The 17,430-nt window shown below is 41.8% G+C and overlaps 1 protein-coding gene across 1 annotated transcript; it reads right to left on the bottom strand.

Moving 5' to 3' along the window:
• Nucleotides 1-16,468: 16,468 nt before the first annotated feature.
• On the bottom strand, nt 16,469-17,086 carry LOC137572207 (uncharacterized). Its single transcript, XM_068283960.1, has one exon. It carries the CDS (start codon nt 17,084-17,086, stop codon nt 16,469-16,471), a length of 618 nt encoding a protein of 205 aa, XP_068140061.1.
• Nucleotides 17,087-17,430: the final 344 nt, after the last annotated feature.

Raw genomic sequence — 17,430 nt, 5'->3', positions numbered from 1 at the left:
ACCGGGTCTTCCGGTGGACTATCGTCTGTGGGAGGGACGGGCATGACAGGACCGTGTTCCCTTTCCCATACAGCTATCATCTCTTCGACGATCCGGGCTATGTCTGCCACGCGATCGCCGTCGTCTTCTCCTTGCTATGACATACTGTGATATATAAAGTGTGTTAAAACTACCCTGCATTCTGAGTGTACTAACGGAGCCCTATGAGTGCGGTTTACAAAAATGCTATGATTAAAGCTAAGATACAATGTTTTAGATAATTCTTGCCTAGCATCGGTGCGAAGAACCCCTCTTTAGAAGGTAGGGGGACGTTGGGCAGGCGCACCCACCAACAAGTGGTCCCCTTTCAAAGATCTTTAATCAGTGGCCTCGTGCGGGCCGTGAGTACGAGGTGTCCCAAGGCCGATGTCTTTAGAAAGACCGAGTTCTGGGGATTCGTTGTCGTCACTATTGAAGGCCTTCAAGTCAGCCAGGCCTGCGGTACGTCGCTCACGCCCCTGGGCTTCTTGTAGTCTAACGACATTTCTGGAAAGTAACTTGATTATTTTATACGGGCCTTTATACTTAGGCGCCAGTTTGGCGTTGAACCCTTCATTGGCATTAGACAGCACATGTTGCTTGAGCATGACCATTCTCCCGATGCTTGGACGCCAGTCGCGTCGTCTCAGATCGTAGTATTTCTTTTGATTCTGGGTAGCGTTCAGTTGATTCTCATTTACAAGCTTGAAAATATCTTTCATTCGTCGGACGGGGGTTCGTTACCGGAGACATCAGTTACTTGGTCATAAAGGGCGCCGGGCATACGGCGTTCCCGAACTAATATGATGTAGGCTGGACTGAATCCGGTGGTTTCGTTGTCGCTGAGTTGATCGCTAGTGTTATTTCTGGGAGCCATTGATCTTAAGTGTTTTGCCCATTCTCCAGGTATTGTGCAATCATGGTCTTGACGGTTCGATTTGCCCGCTCGGTAGGATTCTGCTGTTGAGAATATGGGGCGGTATGCTGGAGTGTAATTCCAGACGTTTTGAAAAAGTTTTTAAAACCTTGCTAGTGAACTGGGTACCATTATCGCTCACGAGGGTGCGAGGTTTGCCGAATCGGGCCCAGATCCTTTCACGAAATGCCTTCTCCAAAGCGGCCGAAGTGGCCTTACGAAGTGGTACCATCTCGACCCATTTACTATATAAATCCAGGAAAACTAGTAACATCGTATTACCTTGCTTAGAACGTGGCAAAGACCCGATAAAATCAGTACACACGGTATCGAAAGACTCCGTGAATTGACGGGTGAGCATTTTGCGCCGGTTTAAACTGCAAGCAGGTGAGGCAGCATCTAACGTAACGGGCCACGTCTCGGCAGAGGCCAGGCCAAAAGTATCTATGGGTCACTCGCAAAGTGGTTTTCCTGATCCCCAAGTGGTCAGCCGTCACCACATTGTGACATTCCTTTAGTACTTGGCCTCGAAATTCTAGGGGAACGCATAGTTTCCAGGGTGTAGAATCGTGGTCATCTGGGTGGGGGGTCTCGTCTTCGATAAATCTGACCGTTCTCGAATACATAATCTGAAAAATCCGCAGGGTGTTCCGTGACGTGCTGCCGTACTTTAGCCACCATTTACACTCCGGTTCTGCTTGTTGTGCCCAATGGAGCACATCCAAAGGTTGTCGCGATCAGGCATCGGCAATCACGTTCAGCTCACCTAGTCTATAATGTACCTCGAACTCGTTTTGTTGCAACTCTTGCACCCATCTAGCCACACGCCCCGTGGGATTTTCTATTGAGTTCAGCCACTTGAGAGCCAAATGGTCCGTGATCACCTCAAAGCAATAGCCTTCCAAATAGCAACGATATTTCCTGGCGGCCCAGACTATTGCTAGGCATTCTTTCTCAGTAGTTAAGTAATTTTCAGTCTGTAAGCAGAACTTTACAGCAAAATCCGGAAAAGCTAAAACAGGGGCAGTGGTGAGACGGGTCTTGAGTGCATCGAACGCCTGTTTTTGTTCTAAGTTCCAAAACAAACTTAAACCTTTCTTTAACAAACTGGTGAGAGGTTGCACCGTGACAGAAAAGTTGGGTACGAAGCGACGATACCAAGAGGCGATTCCGAGACATCGACGTAAGTCCCCGACATTGGTTGGCGGCGGAAGGTTACGGATAGCTGCTACCTTTCAGGGTCAGTATGGATACCATCCTCGCTGACAACGTGACCTAGAAATTAGATCCGTTTTTTGAAGAAACGACATTTGTCTCGGTTGATTCTTAAATTGGCTTCTCGTAGACGTCGAAAAACTTCAAGCAGGTATGAGAGATGTTCCTCGAGCGTCTTTCCGATTACGATAATTTCGTCTAGATAAGCAAAAGCATGTGGTTCCATTTCGCGTCCAATCACGCTATCTAAAGCCCTCTGGAAAGTGGCGGATGCGGAATGTAAGCTGAAAGACTGGAATAACCCACGTCCGGGCACTGTGAAAGCTGTACACTCTCTACTTTTGACCTCTAAGTGTATTTGCTAATACCCACTCTTTAAATCTAGAGTAGAGATATATTTCGCGTTCCACAATTTCTCTAGAATTTGGTGTATATGAGGCAAGGGGTATGCGTCACGTACTGACTGAACGTTCAGTTGTCGAAAGTCTATACACATGCGAGTATCACCAGTTTTCTTTCCTACCAACACGATTGGTGCGCTATGAGGGTTTTTGGATGGTTCGATACGGTCTTCCTTCAGCAGTGCGTCTACTGTTTCGTTGATAATCTGTTGGGCTGGATTACATGGATAATACCTCTGCTTCATGGGTCGATCGTGCTTCAAAACAATGACATGTTGTGCTATTTGGGTAATACCGTTGAGTCCATCGAATTTAGCTATTTCCGCACCAAGAATAGTTTGAAGTTCCGGCTCTAGTGTCTCCTATCCCATACTGGATGACTGTTCTGGCTTTAAGTCCTCGTCAGCTTCTATTGAGGCTAATCGGGCGTCCATCTCGGTTACCGGTTCCTTTTTGCCGGGCTGGCGGAATGGGTTTTTAAGGAAAGCGTCAGTTGTTGGAGGCGGCAAGACTGAGCCCGATTGACACACTGGTTTGTTGCTATGCTGAGAGTCAGCAGTATCCTTGGGCGTAGCGGGCGTTTCTGCAGGATCCAGTCGATTTATAAGAGCATTAGGCTGTGTGTGGTCATCCGCCACTAGCGATGGCTGAATTGTAGAATTGACGGGACTGTGGGGCTTATCAAAAGGGGGGCAACTGTAACAGATAACCTCCACAACGTGTAGAAGTTCCTATGTTCCGAAGGAAATCCACTCCCAGAATAAGAGGGTCCATCATCGATGGCATCGCTAACAATGTCATATGTACGGTCTGTGCCCCGAGACCCATGCTTGCCCTGAGAGAACTTGTGATAGCTGCACGAGTATTATCGGCAAGGTTAATATTAGTATAAATGCCTCGCAGGAGGAACAGGGCGAAGTGCTGAAGAGCCACTTCCTCGTTTATGAAATCCAAGGTAGCTACCATTGGTTTTCTATTGACGAAGACATGGAGATGGATGCGGTCTTTCTCTAGGAGGAGGGGGTTACTGGGCTGGGGTCCTGGTCTGGTCCCTCCGCCTGGCCCTGATTGAGACGTAGGTTTGGCCCGTTTCCCGAACGGCGGCAACATTCGATAGTACGTACCTTCCTTCGTCCGCATTGCCAACAGGACAACACACGGGGCTTCGTACATTCTCGTGCGAAGTGACCAGCTCCCACACATTTGCGGCAAGCTGTGCTGGTATCCACGAATGCTTCGGAGAGTTGACATATAGCAGTCCTTTTTAGGCTGGAAGTTATATGATCAAAGGGCTTATTTTGAACGGCGTTGCTCCTTTTCCAAGAATGCGCTGGGTCATCGCTACATTGCTCCAATCGGATAGTCTCATAATTTATCACCAGCTTGGTTAAGCCGTGTAACGTGTGAAAGTCATTTCGTCGGCTATACAGCTTGTAGTCTGGTAATAGATTTTCGTAGATCCTGTCGAGTTCCTGTAACGTCGAAGGCCTACTAGATACTCTTTGTATGGTTCTTGACGGCGTTGCTTTCGAGCGCATATGCTATCCTCTAGTTTCTCAAAATAGGGGGTAGAAAGAACTCTAAAAATTCGGACTTCAAATCGACCCATGTCATCTCCGGAAACCCGCTGATTTGCCACCAACTTTCGGCCCGTCCGGTTAATAAGATGGCTATCATCGGAGGCAGTGTCTCCAAACTCAAACGGTACGTCGCGGCTCGAATCTCTATTTGCTCTATGAAATAGATAGGATCGGTAGATCCGCAAAAGGCAATTCCCCGAGGCACAGCTCTCTACCATAGATTCATGGACTCGATTCCGCTCACTGGTTTCGATGTTGATCTTTGAATCAGGAATACCGCAAGGTGGCGGAGAACCGGAGCGAAAACCAGAATGCGATTCAGAACGATAGTTAGTATCTTGTGGCACCGGTAGTTGGGAAACAATTCCAACAGGAGCGGGCGAGGGTGCTCTAGACTGTGGTTTTACATCTAATTTCTTGTCTCCGGCACTAAATTGGGCTTCGATTTCGGCAAGTCGACTCAATACCTCAGGATAATGATCTTCCCTTGAGGCAAACTCGCGAAAACGATTCCTTAGGTCCTCTATTATTCCACCGGTGTCTAATCCGAATTCGCACAAAGGACTTCCAGTTCGGCCTTGCGACGATGGTTTATCCAATGAACGCCCATTGCTAGTATATTAGTAAGGACTCGGGGTCGTAATATAAGCGATAAGCAGCCTATAGATATGGATGTTCGCCCAGTAGGCTACGCGATACTATGTAAAGATGGCTACGGTAAACCGACTGCAAGTTGACCAATGCGTATATATATATTTAACTGTTATTCTTTTTTTTTTAATAAATTATGCAGGGGAGGGGTCAGAAAATATAAAAATATATATGTTTGTTCAAAGAAAAGTAAGTAACGGTGACGCGTAAATGAGAGTTATCCCCGCGATTGGAAACTTTCGAAGTGGTTTTCGGTTTAAATATTTAAAAAAAAAAAATCTTTGCAATGGTTCGAATATGTAAGAAAGATCTTGCCTGGTGATAGAATAAGGTCCCGTTTGTTTATTTGAATTGGGAAAACCCTTGGATGTAGAATATAGTTATTGGAGAAGTGATTAAAACTCCCTCGATGTTGCCCAAAAAACAAGAGTTTACTCCGATTAATGTTTAGAATATCCTTGGAAAAGTAATGGTCCTTGCTGCCAAATTACTGATGTCCTTTGCATTATTCTCCTTGGGTACTGAGGTATCCTTGAAGCTTAGTACACCTTAGCGGTGAATGTCCTTGTTGATCCTTCCGTTGTAAATCCTTGTATTGATGAGTAGTCCTTGTTGATGATCCTTGTCTAGTTGTTATCCTTCCGGATTGATGCACTTTTTTTTTTCTCGATGTTATCTTGCTGAGTTCCAAACACTGACTGCCCTTTCCAGTGCATATGCTTAGACTTAAATGGACCCTTGTGCTTTACTCTTCTGTCTCTTTCACCATGCTGCTTTGGGTGAGAGTGGTGGATTTCTAGGTTACCCATACCCAGGTCCCGTTCAACTCGAAGTGCGGTAGGTTATAGTCTCACTAATGACTCTGAGAGAGACACCTTGACTCGCTCTATCTGCTTCTGGTAACTTTGATGACTCTATCGCTAGCTCTGTCGGTAACTCAGTAGCTGACTTCATTAATAATTCTTTCCGAACTATGCTGTTGATGATATTATTAATTCTGTCGAAAACTCTGTTGATCACTCTGCTGATGATTCTGTCGAAACCCTGCCAGAGACTCTGCCGATTGTCTTACCTAGCACGTCATGACTTTATGCGTGTTATCTATATATATATATTTTTTTAATTTGTTGCTCTCATTTCACTGTACTCATCAAAAAAAAGGTAATCATACGATATACCCATGCATACCCTTCCATACGTATACCCATACGAATGTGTCCAATGTCTAAATCGCCTCTTCACACATATGTACGTCACAAACGAATCCGAAACTTGTTGCCTTGGAGGAAATATGTGACGTAAGCGTCACACACTAACATTTTCAGGCTCATCTCTACAATTCGTATCGTGAGCGCACACATACACGAGAGTCAGCGACGCTCATACACACTCACACGGTTTTTTTTTCCCACACACACACGCACTTTGAAAACTTTTTTTTGTTCTTAGGCACAATAGAAAAAAATACAATAACACGAAACACAATACGCGACTGTACTTGCAACTCAGTGTGAATGAAGGAACGACAAAAAAACGGTTGATTCGGAGCTATGTGTAAGTGTAATTAGAGTGAGAGGGAGATGGCCTGAGAATGCTCATAGCTTGATAGCACTAACCATAGAATACATAGATGCGTCAAACTCAAGATTTTTTGATTACAAACGCTAGCCTGAGCGTGGAACCCCAGAGAACTTCGGCAAAAGCCGAACAGCGTAGAACGCCAGAGAGCGGCCGCAGTGTCGCTACACATCGAAAATAATTCAGTCTGCCACAGATCGCAGAACGATGAGCGCATGTCTGTGTCGCTGTGCTCTCGTTTTGCATATGTATGCGAACACTCGTCGGTACATGCTCAGGCTTCGTAGTGTGTGTGTGTGACGTGAAGTTGTACAACATCGCATTTCAATAGCTCCCCCAACCAAAATTTTTAATTTTCGACAAAAAAGCGACAACTCGAATAGGTAATGCCTCTGTGAAAAGAATATCAAGAAGTATTGGCATCAGATTCGTATGTGTCACGGTGGCTGTGCCGATAGAGTGCTCGCTTGGCGATCGGAATATCCCTGGTTCGAATCCCAACTCGATTATCGTTAACGAAGGTTCGAAGGGCATAATGAAAAAAGGATTACGGTTACTGCGGGACGACTTGTCGGTATTGCTTCGCAGACCGTGAGCTTCTTTAATTCGCCGACCTTTCCCTCTCCAACTGCCTAAGTTTCTTCATCACGTGAATTAAGATTGAGTCTGTTCTGGTTGAGTGTTAAATCAAGACTGCTTTATTGAATAAAATCATATTCTGGTTTGGCTTACATCTAAGTGTTTATAATGTTTTCTTCTGGTCACTTTTCTTGTGACACTCTATGTTTAGGGGAAACTGTCACTTATCTTGTGACACTCTATGTTTAAGGAAACTGTCACTTATCTTGTGACACTCTATGTTTAATGGAATGGTATTGTTTATGTTTACATTAATGTGGAGTGTAGACCTCTTGGGTCGGCTGTTATAGGAAGTGTTGCTAATGGCATAACTCCTCCCCTCTGAGAGTATGAATTCTCCTGAATTCTGTTTACATTAATGTTTATATTTTTCTTTTTACAGTATATATGTATATAAATGGATAAACATATAATAATAATAATAAAAAGTGTTAAAAATATGCCATTTGTCATTTTCTTTTCGTATTTCAGTTCTGTGATTTCTTTTAAATTGTCAAAATTATCTATTGTTACATGATCAAAGTTAATTGTGTTTTTATAGGTTTGATTCAATAGTTCTGTTGGATAAAAAAATTTTTCGTGAAATTCTGTTTTTTCGTTAAAAAATATTTCATTTAGAATTTGAATTTTACAGTTACCGAATTGAATTAAGTTACTTCCCTTAAGTATAATATTTCTTTTATCGCAATTTTGATATATTTTTGTATTCTTGGCATTTTTGATTATAATTGTATCATCGTCAATTTCTTCGATACTCGTTATATTGTTGAATATAAATTTGCAATTATTATTAATGGTACAACTTTTACTTAATTTTAATTCTTTTAAAATTTTGTTGGGTTCATATGTAAATGTTTTATTATTTATTTCTACAATTAACTGATTTTCTTGGTCTATTTGTATATAATCTATATTTGGTATAGGAATAATTAACTTGACATCTATGGTTATAAATGATTTTGGGATTTTAATTGCGATTATGATGCAATTATTCTTATATTTTAAAATGCCCATACGGATTAGCTTTAATTTATAAAAATCAATGTCAAATTTATTTATTTCCTCTTCTGATAAAATTTCTGGTACGATTATATTATTTTTTTGCTGATGCTATGTTTTCCTGAATATAATTTATTTTGAATTCTATATTTTTTAATTTCCCCATTTGGTCATTATGAAGTATTTTCATTTCTATTTCTTGATTTTGATTGTCCATGCTTGTAAGTATGTCCTTGATTATTGTTCTGTCTTGTTTAATTGTTTCTGCTAAGTTGTGTATTGTTTTATTAAAATGTGTATTTATAACAATTTGTTGGTTCATGTCTTGTATAATATTATGGTTGTTTTGGTCAATATTGTTAAGGTGATCTAAAATATCTGTTCTATCTTCATCGTTCATAATTCCAAAAAGCCATTTGTATGTTGTTCCTACAATATTTAAAATTCCTCTTTTAATTCTGTTGTTTGGGGTTATGGATTTTATTTTAGCTCTAATTAAATTTATTTCGGCTAATAGCTCCTTTTTTCCTGTGATGTTAAAATGTTTAATGTTTGTCTCCATTTGATTTATTATAATATTTAAAGGGTCGATATTAATAATGTGTAGTATAATTACTGTTTCATTAACTATTTCCGTGGAATAAGTTTGTATAGGTGCATATCCTGCATTTGATTGAATTGGTTCAATTTGTAATCTGCCTTGAACACACATTATAACGTAAAAAATTATGAAAATCTGAGGATAAGAGAAAAAAAAATTTTTTTTTGTTTCAAGGATGTCAATCTGTATTTTGTTGGAAATTAATTTTTTCCTGCTTTGACGGTCTTTTTTATATTACATGGATGAATATTATTTAATGTTGTAATTCTAAAATAAGGTTCATCCTTATGCCTAACTCGTTTATAGTTTTTAATTGGTCCTTCCTGTCTTTCCTCCTCATAATCTTCTCTTGTATTATTTTGTTTGCTTAAAATTTTTTCTTTGTGCTTGATAATAGTGTTTTTTAGTTTTTCCTCATCTTCTATGTTTTTTGCATAATTTGGTGTACATTTTATTGTAGAGTGATAACGGTTATTATAAGCTGTTATTGCTAATTGCATTTTGGATGAAATTGATAAATCATCATCTATTCCTGCTATTATTTCAATGAGAGTAGAATGTAGTCTTTCTATGTCTGCATTTCCTGTATGTGAATTTGGCTTTGTATAATGGATTTCTATTTGTTCTTGGTTTAAGTATTGTTTTATCTGTTCTGATCGAAATTCATTATCCATTATTATTTTATGTGGCTTATTGAATTTGGCAAAGTGTTCAATCATAATTTCCATTTTAGTTTTCCAGTTTCTATCTGTTATATTATAAGCGACTGCGAATTTTGTGAACTTGTCTATGATTGTAACAAACGATTTATGTTTTATATGAAATATGTCTAAATGTATAATTTGATTTTTAACATCCGGTGTTTCTGTGAATTGAAACTTAGGTTTGATTGGTTTTCTGTCATATTTAATTTCCTTACATTTTTTACAATTTGAAATTATCAACTGAATATGGTCTCTTAGCTTTGGAAAATATATTTTGTTCTTTAACGAATTAAAAGCTTCATTTATTCCGCTATGTAATGAATCTTTGGTGTGGTAAATAGCTATTTGTTTGTGTAACTCTTCCTCGCTTGAAATTTCCTGAGCTCTCTTAGTACATTTAAAAAAATTTTATATTATTACAGTGTGAAAAAATGTTCATTAAGATACATTGTATCTTATAATATTCTGAGTCTGGAACTTCTGAAAAAATTCCTACTGTTCCTTTATTTATATTATTTTGCATTTTGATTTCGATTTCAATTTCTGTTTCTGCTGGGCTTACTTCTATTATTTTTCTACCATGCTGAATATTAATATTGTCCGTTGTTGTATAAGTTACTATTATCTGAGTTTTATATTTGTTTACAATATCGTCTTTTATATAGAAATTTGTAAATCCTCCTTCCTCTGCTGAATGCTGTGTATCTGATAGTTCAAAGTTTGACTCATTTGTTTTATCCTTGTTTATTAGTTCAGCTGTTTCCTGTCTACTTAAAAAATCTGCCACTTTATTGTCTTTTCCTTTCAAATATATTATGTCATAATCGAATTCTTGTAATTTTAAAATCCATCTTTGGTGTCTTGCTGTCATTTCTTTCCCTTTGTATTTTGAGTTTAGATATTTTATCGGAGCATGATCTGTTCTAATTTGGAATTTATTACCTATCAAATAGTGTCTAAAATAGTTTACTGCATGTATAATGGATAAAAATTCTTTATCAATTGTACTGTAATTTTTTTCATGTTTATTTAAAGTTCTTGAAAGGAATGCAACTGGTTGCTCTTGTTGAGACAATACTGCACCTATTGCGAAGTCACTGGCATCTGTTGTAATGGTAAATGGTTTATCAAACTCTGGATATTTTAAGATTGGATGTGAGCTTATAAGTGTTTTAAGGTTTTCAAAGGCATCTATAAACTGTGGGTCATTTGTATTAATTTGTGTGCCTTTTTGTAAATATCTGATCATTGGGTAAGCTATTTTGGAATAGTCCTTAATAAATTTTCTGTAAAATCCTGTCATACCAAGAAATCCTTTCAATTGCTTTTCTGTTTTAGGTAGCTGCATTGCTTTTATTGCTTCTATTTTATGTGGATTGGGTTTAATCCCTTCCTTTGTGAGAATGTGTCCTAAATATTCAGTATATTGTTTCATGAAGGAACATTTGTCTGGTTGAATTTTTAAGTTATGATTTCTAAGTACTTTGAAAATGTTCTCTAAAGCAATCTTATGTTCCTCAAGTGTTGTTGAAAATATCAAAATATCGTCCATGTATACAACACAACTTTTGTTTATATAATCCCTCAGTATTTCATTCATTAAACGTTGAAATGTGGCTGGGGCATTTTTTAACCCAAAAGGCATTCTAACATATTCATATAAACCCATTGGTGAAATGAATGCTGTTTTCTCTATATCTTCTTCTGCCATTAAAATTTGGTGATAGCCTTTTGCTAAATCTAATGTAGTAAAATATTGAGCTTTACCGAGTTTGTCTAATACAGCGTCCATGATAGGTATTGGGTACTTATCTGGAACGGTTACTTGGTTTAAACGCCTATAGTCTACACAAATACGATACTTTTGAATTGCAGAGCTATCTCTTTTTTTAGGTATGACACATATTGGAGAACTATATTTGCTTTTGCTTTTTCTTATAATTCCATTGTTTTCCATGTAAATTATTTGTTTCTTTATTTCTTCTTCATATTTTGGGGAGACCCGATAGAGTTTTGAATTAATAGGTTGGTCTGTAGTAGTTTTTATGCTATGAACTATAGTGTTAGTATTGGTTAAGTGATCCCCTTCTTTGAAACATAACTTTTCGTACTTTTTTGAAAGATTTCTTATTATTTGTTCTTCCTCAGTATTGAGTTCTTTTAACTTAAGATCATCAATTTCACTTACTTCCATTACGCAAACATCTTCTGATTGTTTGGAAAGGAATGGAATTTCGACCCCATTGTTAAGTTTAATAATTTTGTTTTGAAAATCAATATTTGCAAAATTCCTTTGAATGAAGTCCATGCCCAATAGAAAATCATATGATTTTTCCAGGGGCATAGCCACCCATTTTGTTCTTGCATAATTTATATATTTAAACTCCCTTGGCACTTTTGTTTTCACTAAGTAACTGTCACTTTCTATTTTTCCCTTTATCGTATGTATGGTTTTTGAATATTTTTCAATTATTTTGTATTTGGAATTATGTACATTAGTTGTGTTTAAAATGCTTATGGTTGATCCTGTATCTACCAAAATAATATAAGTATCTTCCTCTATTGTTCCTTTTATAAAAATTTTTTTTTCATCCGAGGCTAGTTGGTAAAAAACTCTTGATTATCTGTGCTGTTTACTACTTCCTCATTTATATTATCTACACTCATTGCTTCTGCTGGTGGTTGCTGATAATTTTGTGGTTGCTGATAATTTTGATTTTGTCTTACGTTCTGACTCTGTTGTCTATTCGGATTTTGATACTGTCTAATATTTTGACTCTGTTGTCTATTGGGATTTTGAGACTGTTTTACATTTTGACTCTGTTCAGTATTTTGGTTTGTATTTTTATTGGTTGTCTGTTTGTTATATGTACTATGGTCATTGTCATTTTTGGTTAATAATAGTTTTTTATTTAAATTTCCATAATTCAGACCAATATAATTTGCAAGTTCAATTCTTATATCTGTTAATGTTGTTTTATTCATTAAGGCAATGGCCATTGGACCACAAGATAATTCTTTTACTCTTTGAATTAAGAGACCACTTAATATGTCAACTAATCTGCTATTGTTTTCAAAGACCGAAAAATCAGTAATTTCCTCAACAATTGCTCTTACTTTAAAATCAAGATCTCGAACGGTAGTTACCCTTAAGTTATTAATTTTTCTGGTTAGACCCATTTGATCCGTTCTTGGGCGATAATGATGTCGAAGACGAGTTTTGCAATCAGCCCAAGATGTAGGGGGGTTAATATTAAGCATAGTTCTTGCCTGACCTTGAATTTTGGTGTTGAATATAACAGTGAAGACCTGGTCGTTATCATCATACTCCTCCATGATTTGGTTGACTGCCGAAATGAAGCCATGTAACGTTCCCTCCTGTCCAGTGAACACCGGCAAGTACCTTGTTTCCTTCTCGATGCTGTTTCTCTCCCTTGTTGTTGGATTAGAATGCATCTCTTGATTGGATATTATTATTGATGTTAGCATTTGAATGCATTGTTGTATTTCGTTAATTTGTGCCATTTTAATGGTGTATGTTTTATTGTTTCGTTAACTTTTTTTTTTTTTTTTTTTTAAGTTTCCACAATAATTCTGTTTGTTTGCACAAAGTGTTTTTACAATATTATATTGTTTCGTTATTTGTCACAAAATGTTTTTATAATATTATATTGTTTCGTTGGCTTAGATTTTCTCCAAAGTTTCCACAATATATATATTTTATTTTGTCACTAAATGTTTTGTTTTCCACAGTATTATATTGTTTCGTTATCTTTGATTGCGTTCAAAGTTTCCACAATATTTTAGCTGTGAACTCGAGTACCGACTGCGCCAATTAAGATTGAGTCTGTTCTGGTTGAGTGTTAAATCAAGACTGCTTTATTGAATAAAATCATATTCTGGTTTGGCTTACATCTAAGTGTTTATAATGTTTTCTTCTGGTCACTTTTCTTGTGACACTCTATGTTTAGGGAAACTGTCACTTATCTTGTGACACTCTATGTTTAAGGAAACTGTCACTTATCTTGTGACACTCTATGTTCAATGGAATGGTATTGTTTATGTTTACATTAATGTGGAGTGTAGACCTCTTGGGTCGGCTGTTATAGGAAGTGTTGCTAATGGCATAACTCGTGTGCGGCGAAGGCGGCGGCCGCCTGCCACACGTTAGAGTTTGCGACCATCATCCCGGCGAGGTTACACTGCGTCACCGGCTGCGTGACCCTCTCCAACCGCTGTCTTTCCTCGTCAAATCATGAGCAGTGTTGCAGCACATGACTCGCATCTTCTATGATGCCAGCGCCGCACCATGTGCACTCGTCAGAGACATCGTGGTGGAACCTCTTCAGGTAACTCCTGAAGCACCCGTGGCCGCTCATGAGCTGAGTAAGGTAGTAGTCAACCTCACCATGCTTCCTCGACACCCATTGTGTGATGTCCGGGATTAGTGCATGGGTCCACCGTCCCTTGGGTGAGGAGTCCCACCTCTCTTGCCATCTGCGCATGGAGTGCTGCCATGCCATGAGTCGCGCCTGTCCTCTTGGTTGGGTTATGTTGCTGCCACTTGATTGCCTTGATGCTACAAACGTGGCCGACGCAATTGCCGCACATTCATCGATGGGCATCATTCCAGCGATCACCAAGGCTGCGTCATCGGATATGGTGCGGAAAGCGCTACACACCCTAATAGCACTTAGACGATGAGTTGACTCGAGGCTCCTCCTGTAGCTCCTAACCTCCACACCTTTAATCCACGAAGGAACTGCATACAGGGCAGTGGATTTTACTACGCTCGATAGTAGCAGGCGCCGTCCTTGCTTCGGGCCACGCGTATTCAGCAATATACGGGCTAGGGACCGGGCCGACGCAGCTGCCTTGTTACTGCAGTATTCTAAGTGCTCCTTGAAGGACAATCTAGTGTCAAGCATGACACCTAGGTATTTAATGGCACGCTTGGAGACCACGAGGGAGTCACCTACTCTGATTTTTGCGGTTTCGACGCGCTTCCGGCTGCTAATGAGCACCGCCTCGGTCTTTTGCGCTGCCAATTTAAGCCCTGCGGCCGATAGCCAGTGGCCAACTTTGGCTATCGCCACGCTACAACGCTCTTCGGCGACGTGAAGGTCCTTGGCCGAAACCACCAGAGCGACGTCGTCAGCAAACCCGACAATGTGTGTGTGCTGCTCGAACTCAAGGCGCAGGACTCCGTCGTACATGGTGTTCCATAACAAGGGGCCCAGGACGGATCCTTGTGGAACACCAGCCGATACCCCTCTTTCTTCCAGGCCATCATCCGTTAAGTATCGGATTCTCCTGTCGCGAAAGTAGCTCCGCACGCAGTTCATCAAGTAGCTTGGGATATTGAATGTTGCCAGCGCGTCCAGTATGCGATCCCACCTTGCTGAGTTAAACGCGTTCTTCACGTCGAGCGTCACCACGATACAGTATTCTTTACTGCCGCCTTTCCATCTAGAGCCGTCGATTGCCTCAGCTGCCAAGTGAACCACACGGTTTATTGCGTCGATTGTGGATCTGGCCTTTCTGAATCCGAACTGGTGCTCGGATAAGCCCCCGCCTGCTAATATCGCCGACTCCAGTCTCGAGCAAAGCATCGACTCCAGCACCTTGCCAGCTGTATCCAACAGGCAAATGGGCCTATACGAGGATGCCTCGTCTCGTGGTTTTCCGGGCTTGAGCAACAACACAAGGTTTTGTAACTTCCACCTGGTGGGAAAGACTCCTTCTCTTATGCATTTTGAGTACAACTCCGTGAATACATGAGGGTGTATCGTTACTGCCAGTTTAAGTGCGATGTTGGGGATAGAGTCGGGACCCGGGGCTTTATTTGGCTTTTGACGCCTCACCGTCTCGATGACCTCAGCAAGCGAGCATTCTTCCACTTGAAGGTGTGTCCCCAAGGGAGACACATGCGATAACTCCGGGGCTTCGGGAAATAGGCTGCTGACGATGGAGCGTACAGTGGTTGTGTCTGATGGGGATGACTGCCTGTTCCCGTGTACTCGTTTGACCACCGTCTGGTAGGCTTTGCCCCAAGGGTCTTGTTCTGCCGAATCACATAGCTCGAGGAAGCATTCTCGCTTGCTATCCCTGATCGCCACCTTAAGGGCTTTCCTCCGCCTTCTGTACTCCAGACCGAGAGCCTCGAAGTTGAGCGAATGTCTAGCCCGCTGATATAGCCGTCTCGCTCGAAGACAAGCCCTTCTGGCATCAGCGATTGCCTCGTTCCACCAGCAGACTGGGGTGTGGTGGCGCGAGAATGACCCTCGCTGGGCCATGCTGGCAACACACGCTTCATCGAGTCTCGACATGATCAGGTTTGCAGCCTCTTCTGCGTTAGTGTTGGGGCACTCCGTGAGTCCTTCCAGGCTTTCAGCGAACAAAAGCGGGTTGAAAGCGTCCACCTTGAAGGATTACCGAAGCGGTAACGTTCGCGCTGTCGGTTGCCTGTTTCTGCCTACGGAGAATGTCATAATTTCATGGTCGCTGGCAGAGTATGCCACGCCTACGCTCCAAACAGCCCAAGCAGCAATACTGTCGCTGGCGTAGGAAAGATCCACCACCGATCCTGTGCCGGCCCTTCGAAAAGTGTGTTGCCGAAGCAGCAATACTGTCGCTGGCGTAGGAAAGATCCACCACCGATCCTGTGCCGGCCCTTCGAAAAGTGTGTTGTGTGCCGACGTTAAGCCGAGATATGCTTAAGTTGGCAAAACCTTCAAGAAGAATACGGCCACGGGCGTCAGTACGGGTGCTGCCCCACTCGGTGGCCCACGCGTTGAAATCCCCACCGATGATGAGGCCTTGGCGTCCTCTTGCGTCGTTCGAGATGCTGTCTAGAATGCTTCCGAAACGCTCCAGTGACAGGCTGGGTGCAAGGTAGCAGCTTTACACCCAGTTTCTGCCGATACGCGCTCTGACAAAGCCGTCCGCAGATAGGACGTCCTGCATGACTAGCACGTTACTACCGCAGCACCAAATTGCTGCTTTGCCGCACGCTGCCTTGGCCCAGCGACCACTTTCTCCTACTCTGTAGGGCTCACTCAGTAGAGCTATATCCGGAGACAACTCACGCACAGTCTGCTGAAGCAGGTCCTGAGCCGCTATGCAGTGATTCAGGTTCAACTGCAAGAACTTCAAATGGGGCTGAGTCATTTGGCGTCTTTCTGCATCCTCTGGGCACCACTGGATGGGCACGCGCGGCTACCCGCTATGTGGTTTAAGGGGCTCAAGCCCATCTCGGCACATAAAAAGCACTTGACGGCGGCCGAGCAGTCTGCAGACTTGTGACCAGGATTGCCACACCTGAAGCAGCAATTTGACCTATCTGTGTCGCTTGGGCAGTTTGCGGCGATGTGGCCAACACATAGGCAACGAAAACAGCGCGCAGGTTGCGCTTCTAGTTCCTTTATTCGGCAGCTATCCCATCCAATTCGAACTCTGCCCACCTCTAGGAGTTTTAATGCCACTGCCTCGGGAGCACAGACCACGGCTGACATCGTATTCCGGAAACTAGACCGGAAGCTTCTTACTCTAAGCGACGTCGCCTCGACTTTGGCTTGGTCAGCCAGCTTAGCCACTAATTCCTGGGGCGTCGCTTGCTCGTCCATGCCGTGAATGGCTACAGCCTTATGGCGGGTTAAAGCTTTCACACCTGCCTCCTTGCCAAGGACTTGACTGATCGCCTCCTTAAGGGACTGGGTTGTGTCCGCTGTGCATTTCCGGAGTTCCAGAAGAAGCCCATCTTTAGCGGTGCGTCGAACTCGCATTACGTGCTCACGGACGTGATCCAGCTGCCCGTCAGTGCGCCTCGTCACGCGCTCTAAAACTTGGCTATAACTCAAGCCTTCGTTCGCCTGAATTAGTAGCGCCTCCGGGCGGGATTTCTGGAGTTTCCCACTGATTTTCGCTTTAGGCTTGCGGGAGGACCTCGAAGGGCCCACCTTTACCCATTCTTGGCTGCTTTGGGCATTTTATTGTGCCCTAGGCTGCTCCACATCAGTCGGATGTAGCTGCTGGTGCTGCATGGCTTGTTGCTGTGATCCACTTTGACTGGATTGGCTCTGCTGATGGAGCTGTTGCTGCCCCTGCTGGTACTGCGCCGTCTGAAGCC

The sequence above is a fragment of the Drosophila tropicalis genome, unplaced genomic scaffold, assembly GCF_018151085.1.
Source record: "Drosophila tropicalis isolate 14030-0801.00 unplaced genomic scaffold, ASM1815108v1 contig_273, whole genome shotgun sequence".
In the NCBI taxonomy this organism is placed as follows: Eukaryota; Metazoa; Arthropoda; class Insecta; order Diptera; family Drosophilidae; genus Drosophila; species Drosophila tropicalis.
The sequence above is the reverse complement of the archived record's forward strand: the minus strand, read 5'-3'. Positions and strand labels throughout refer to the sequence as shown.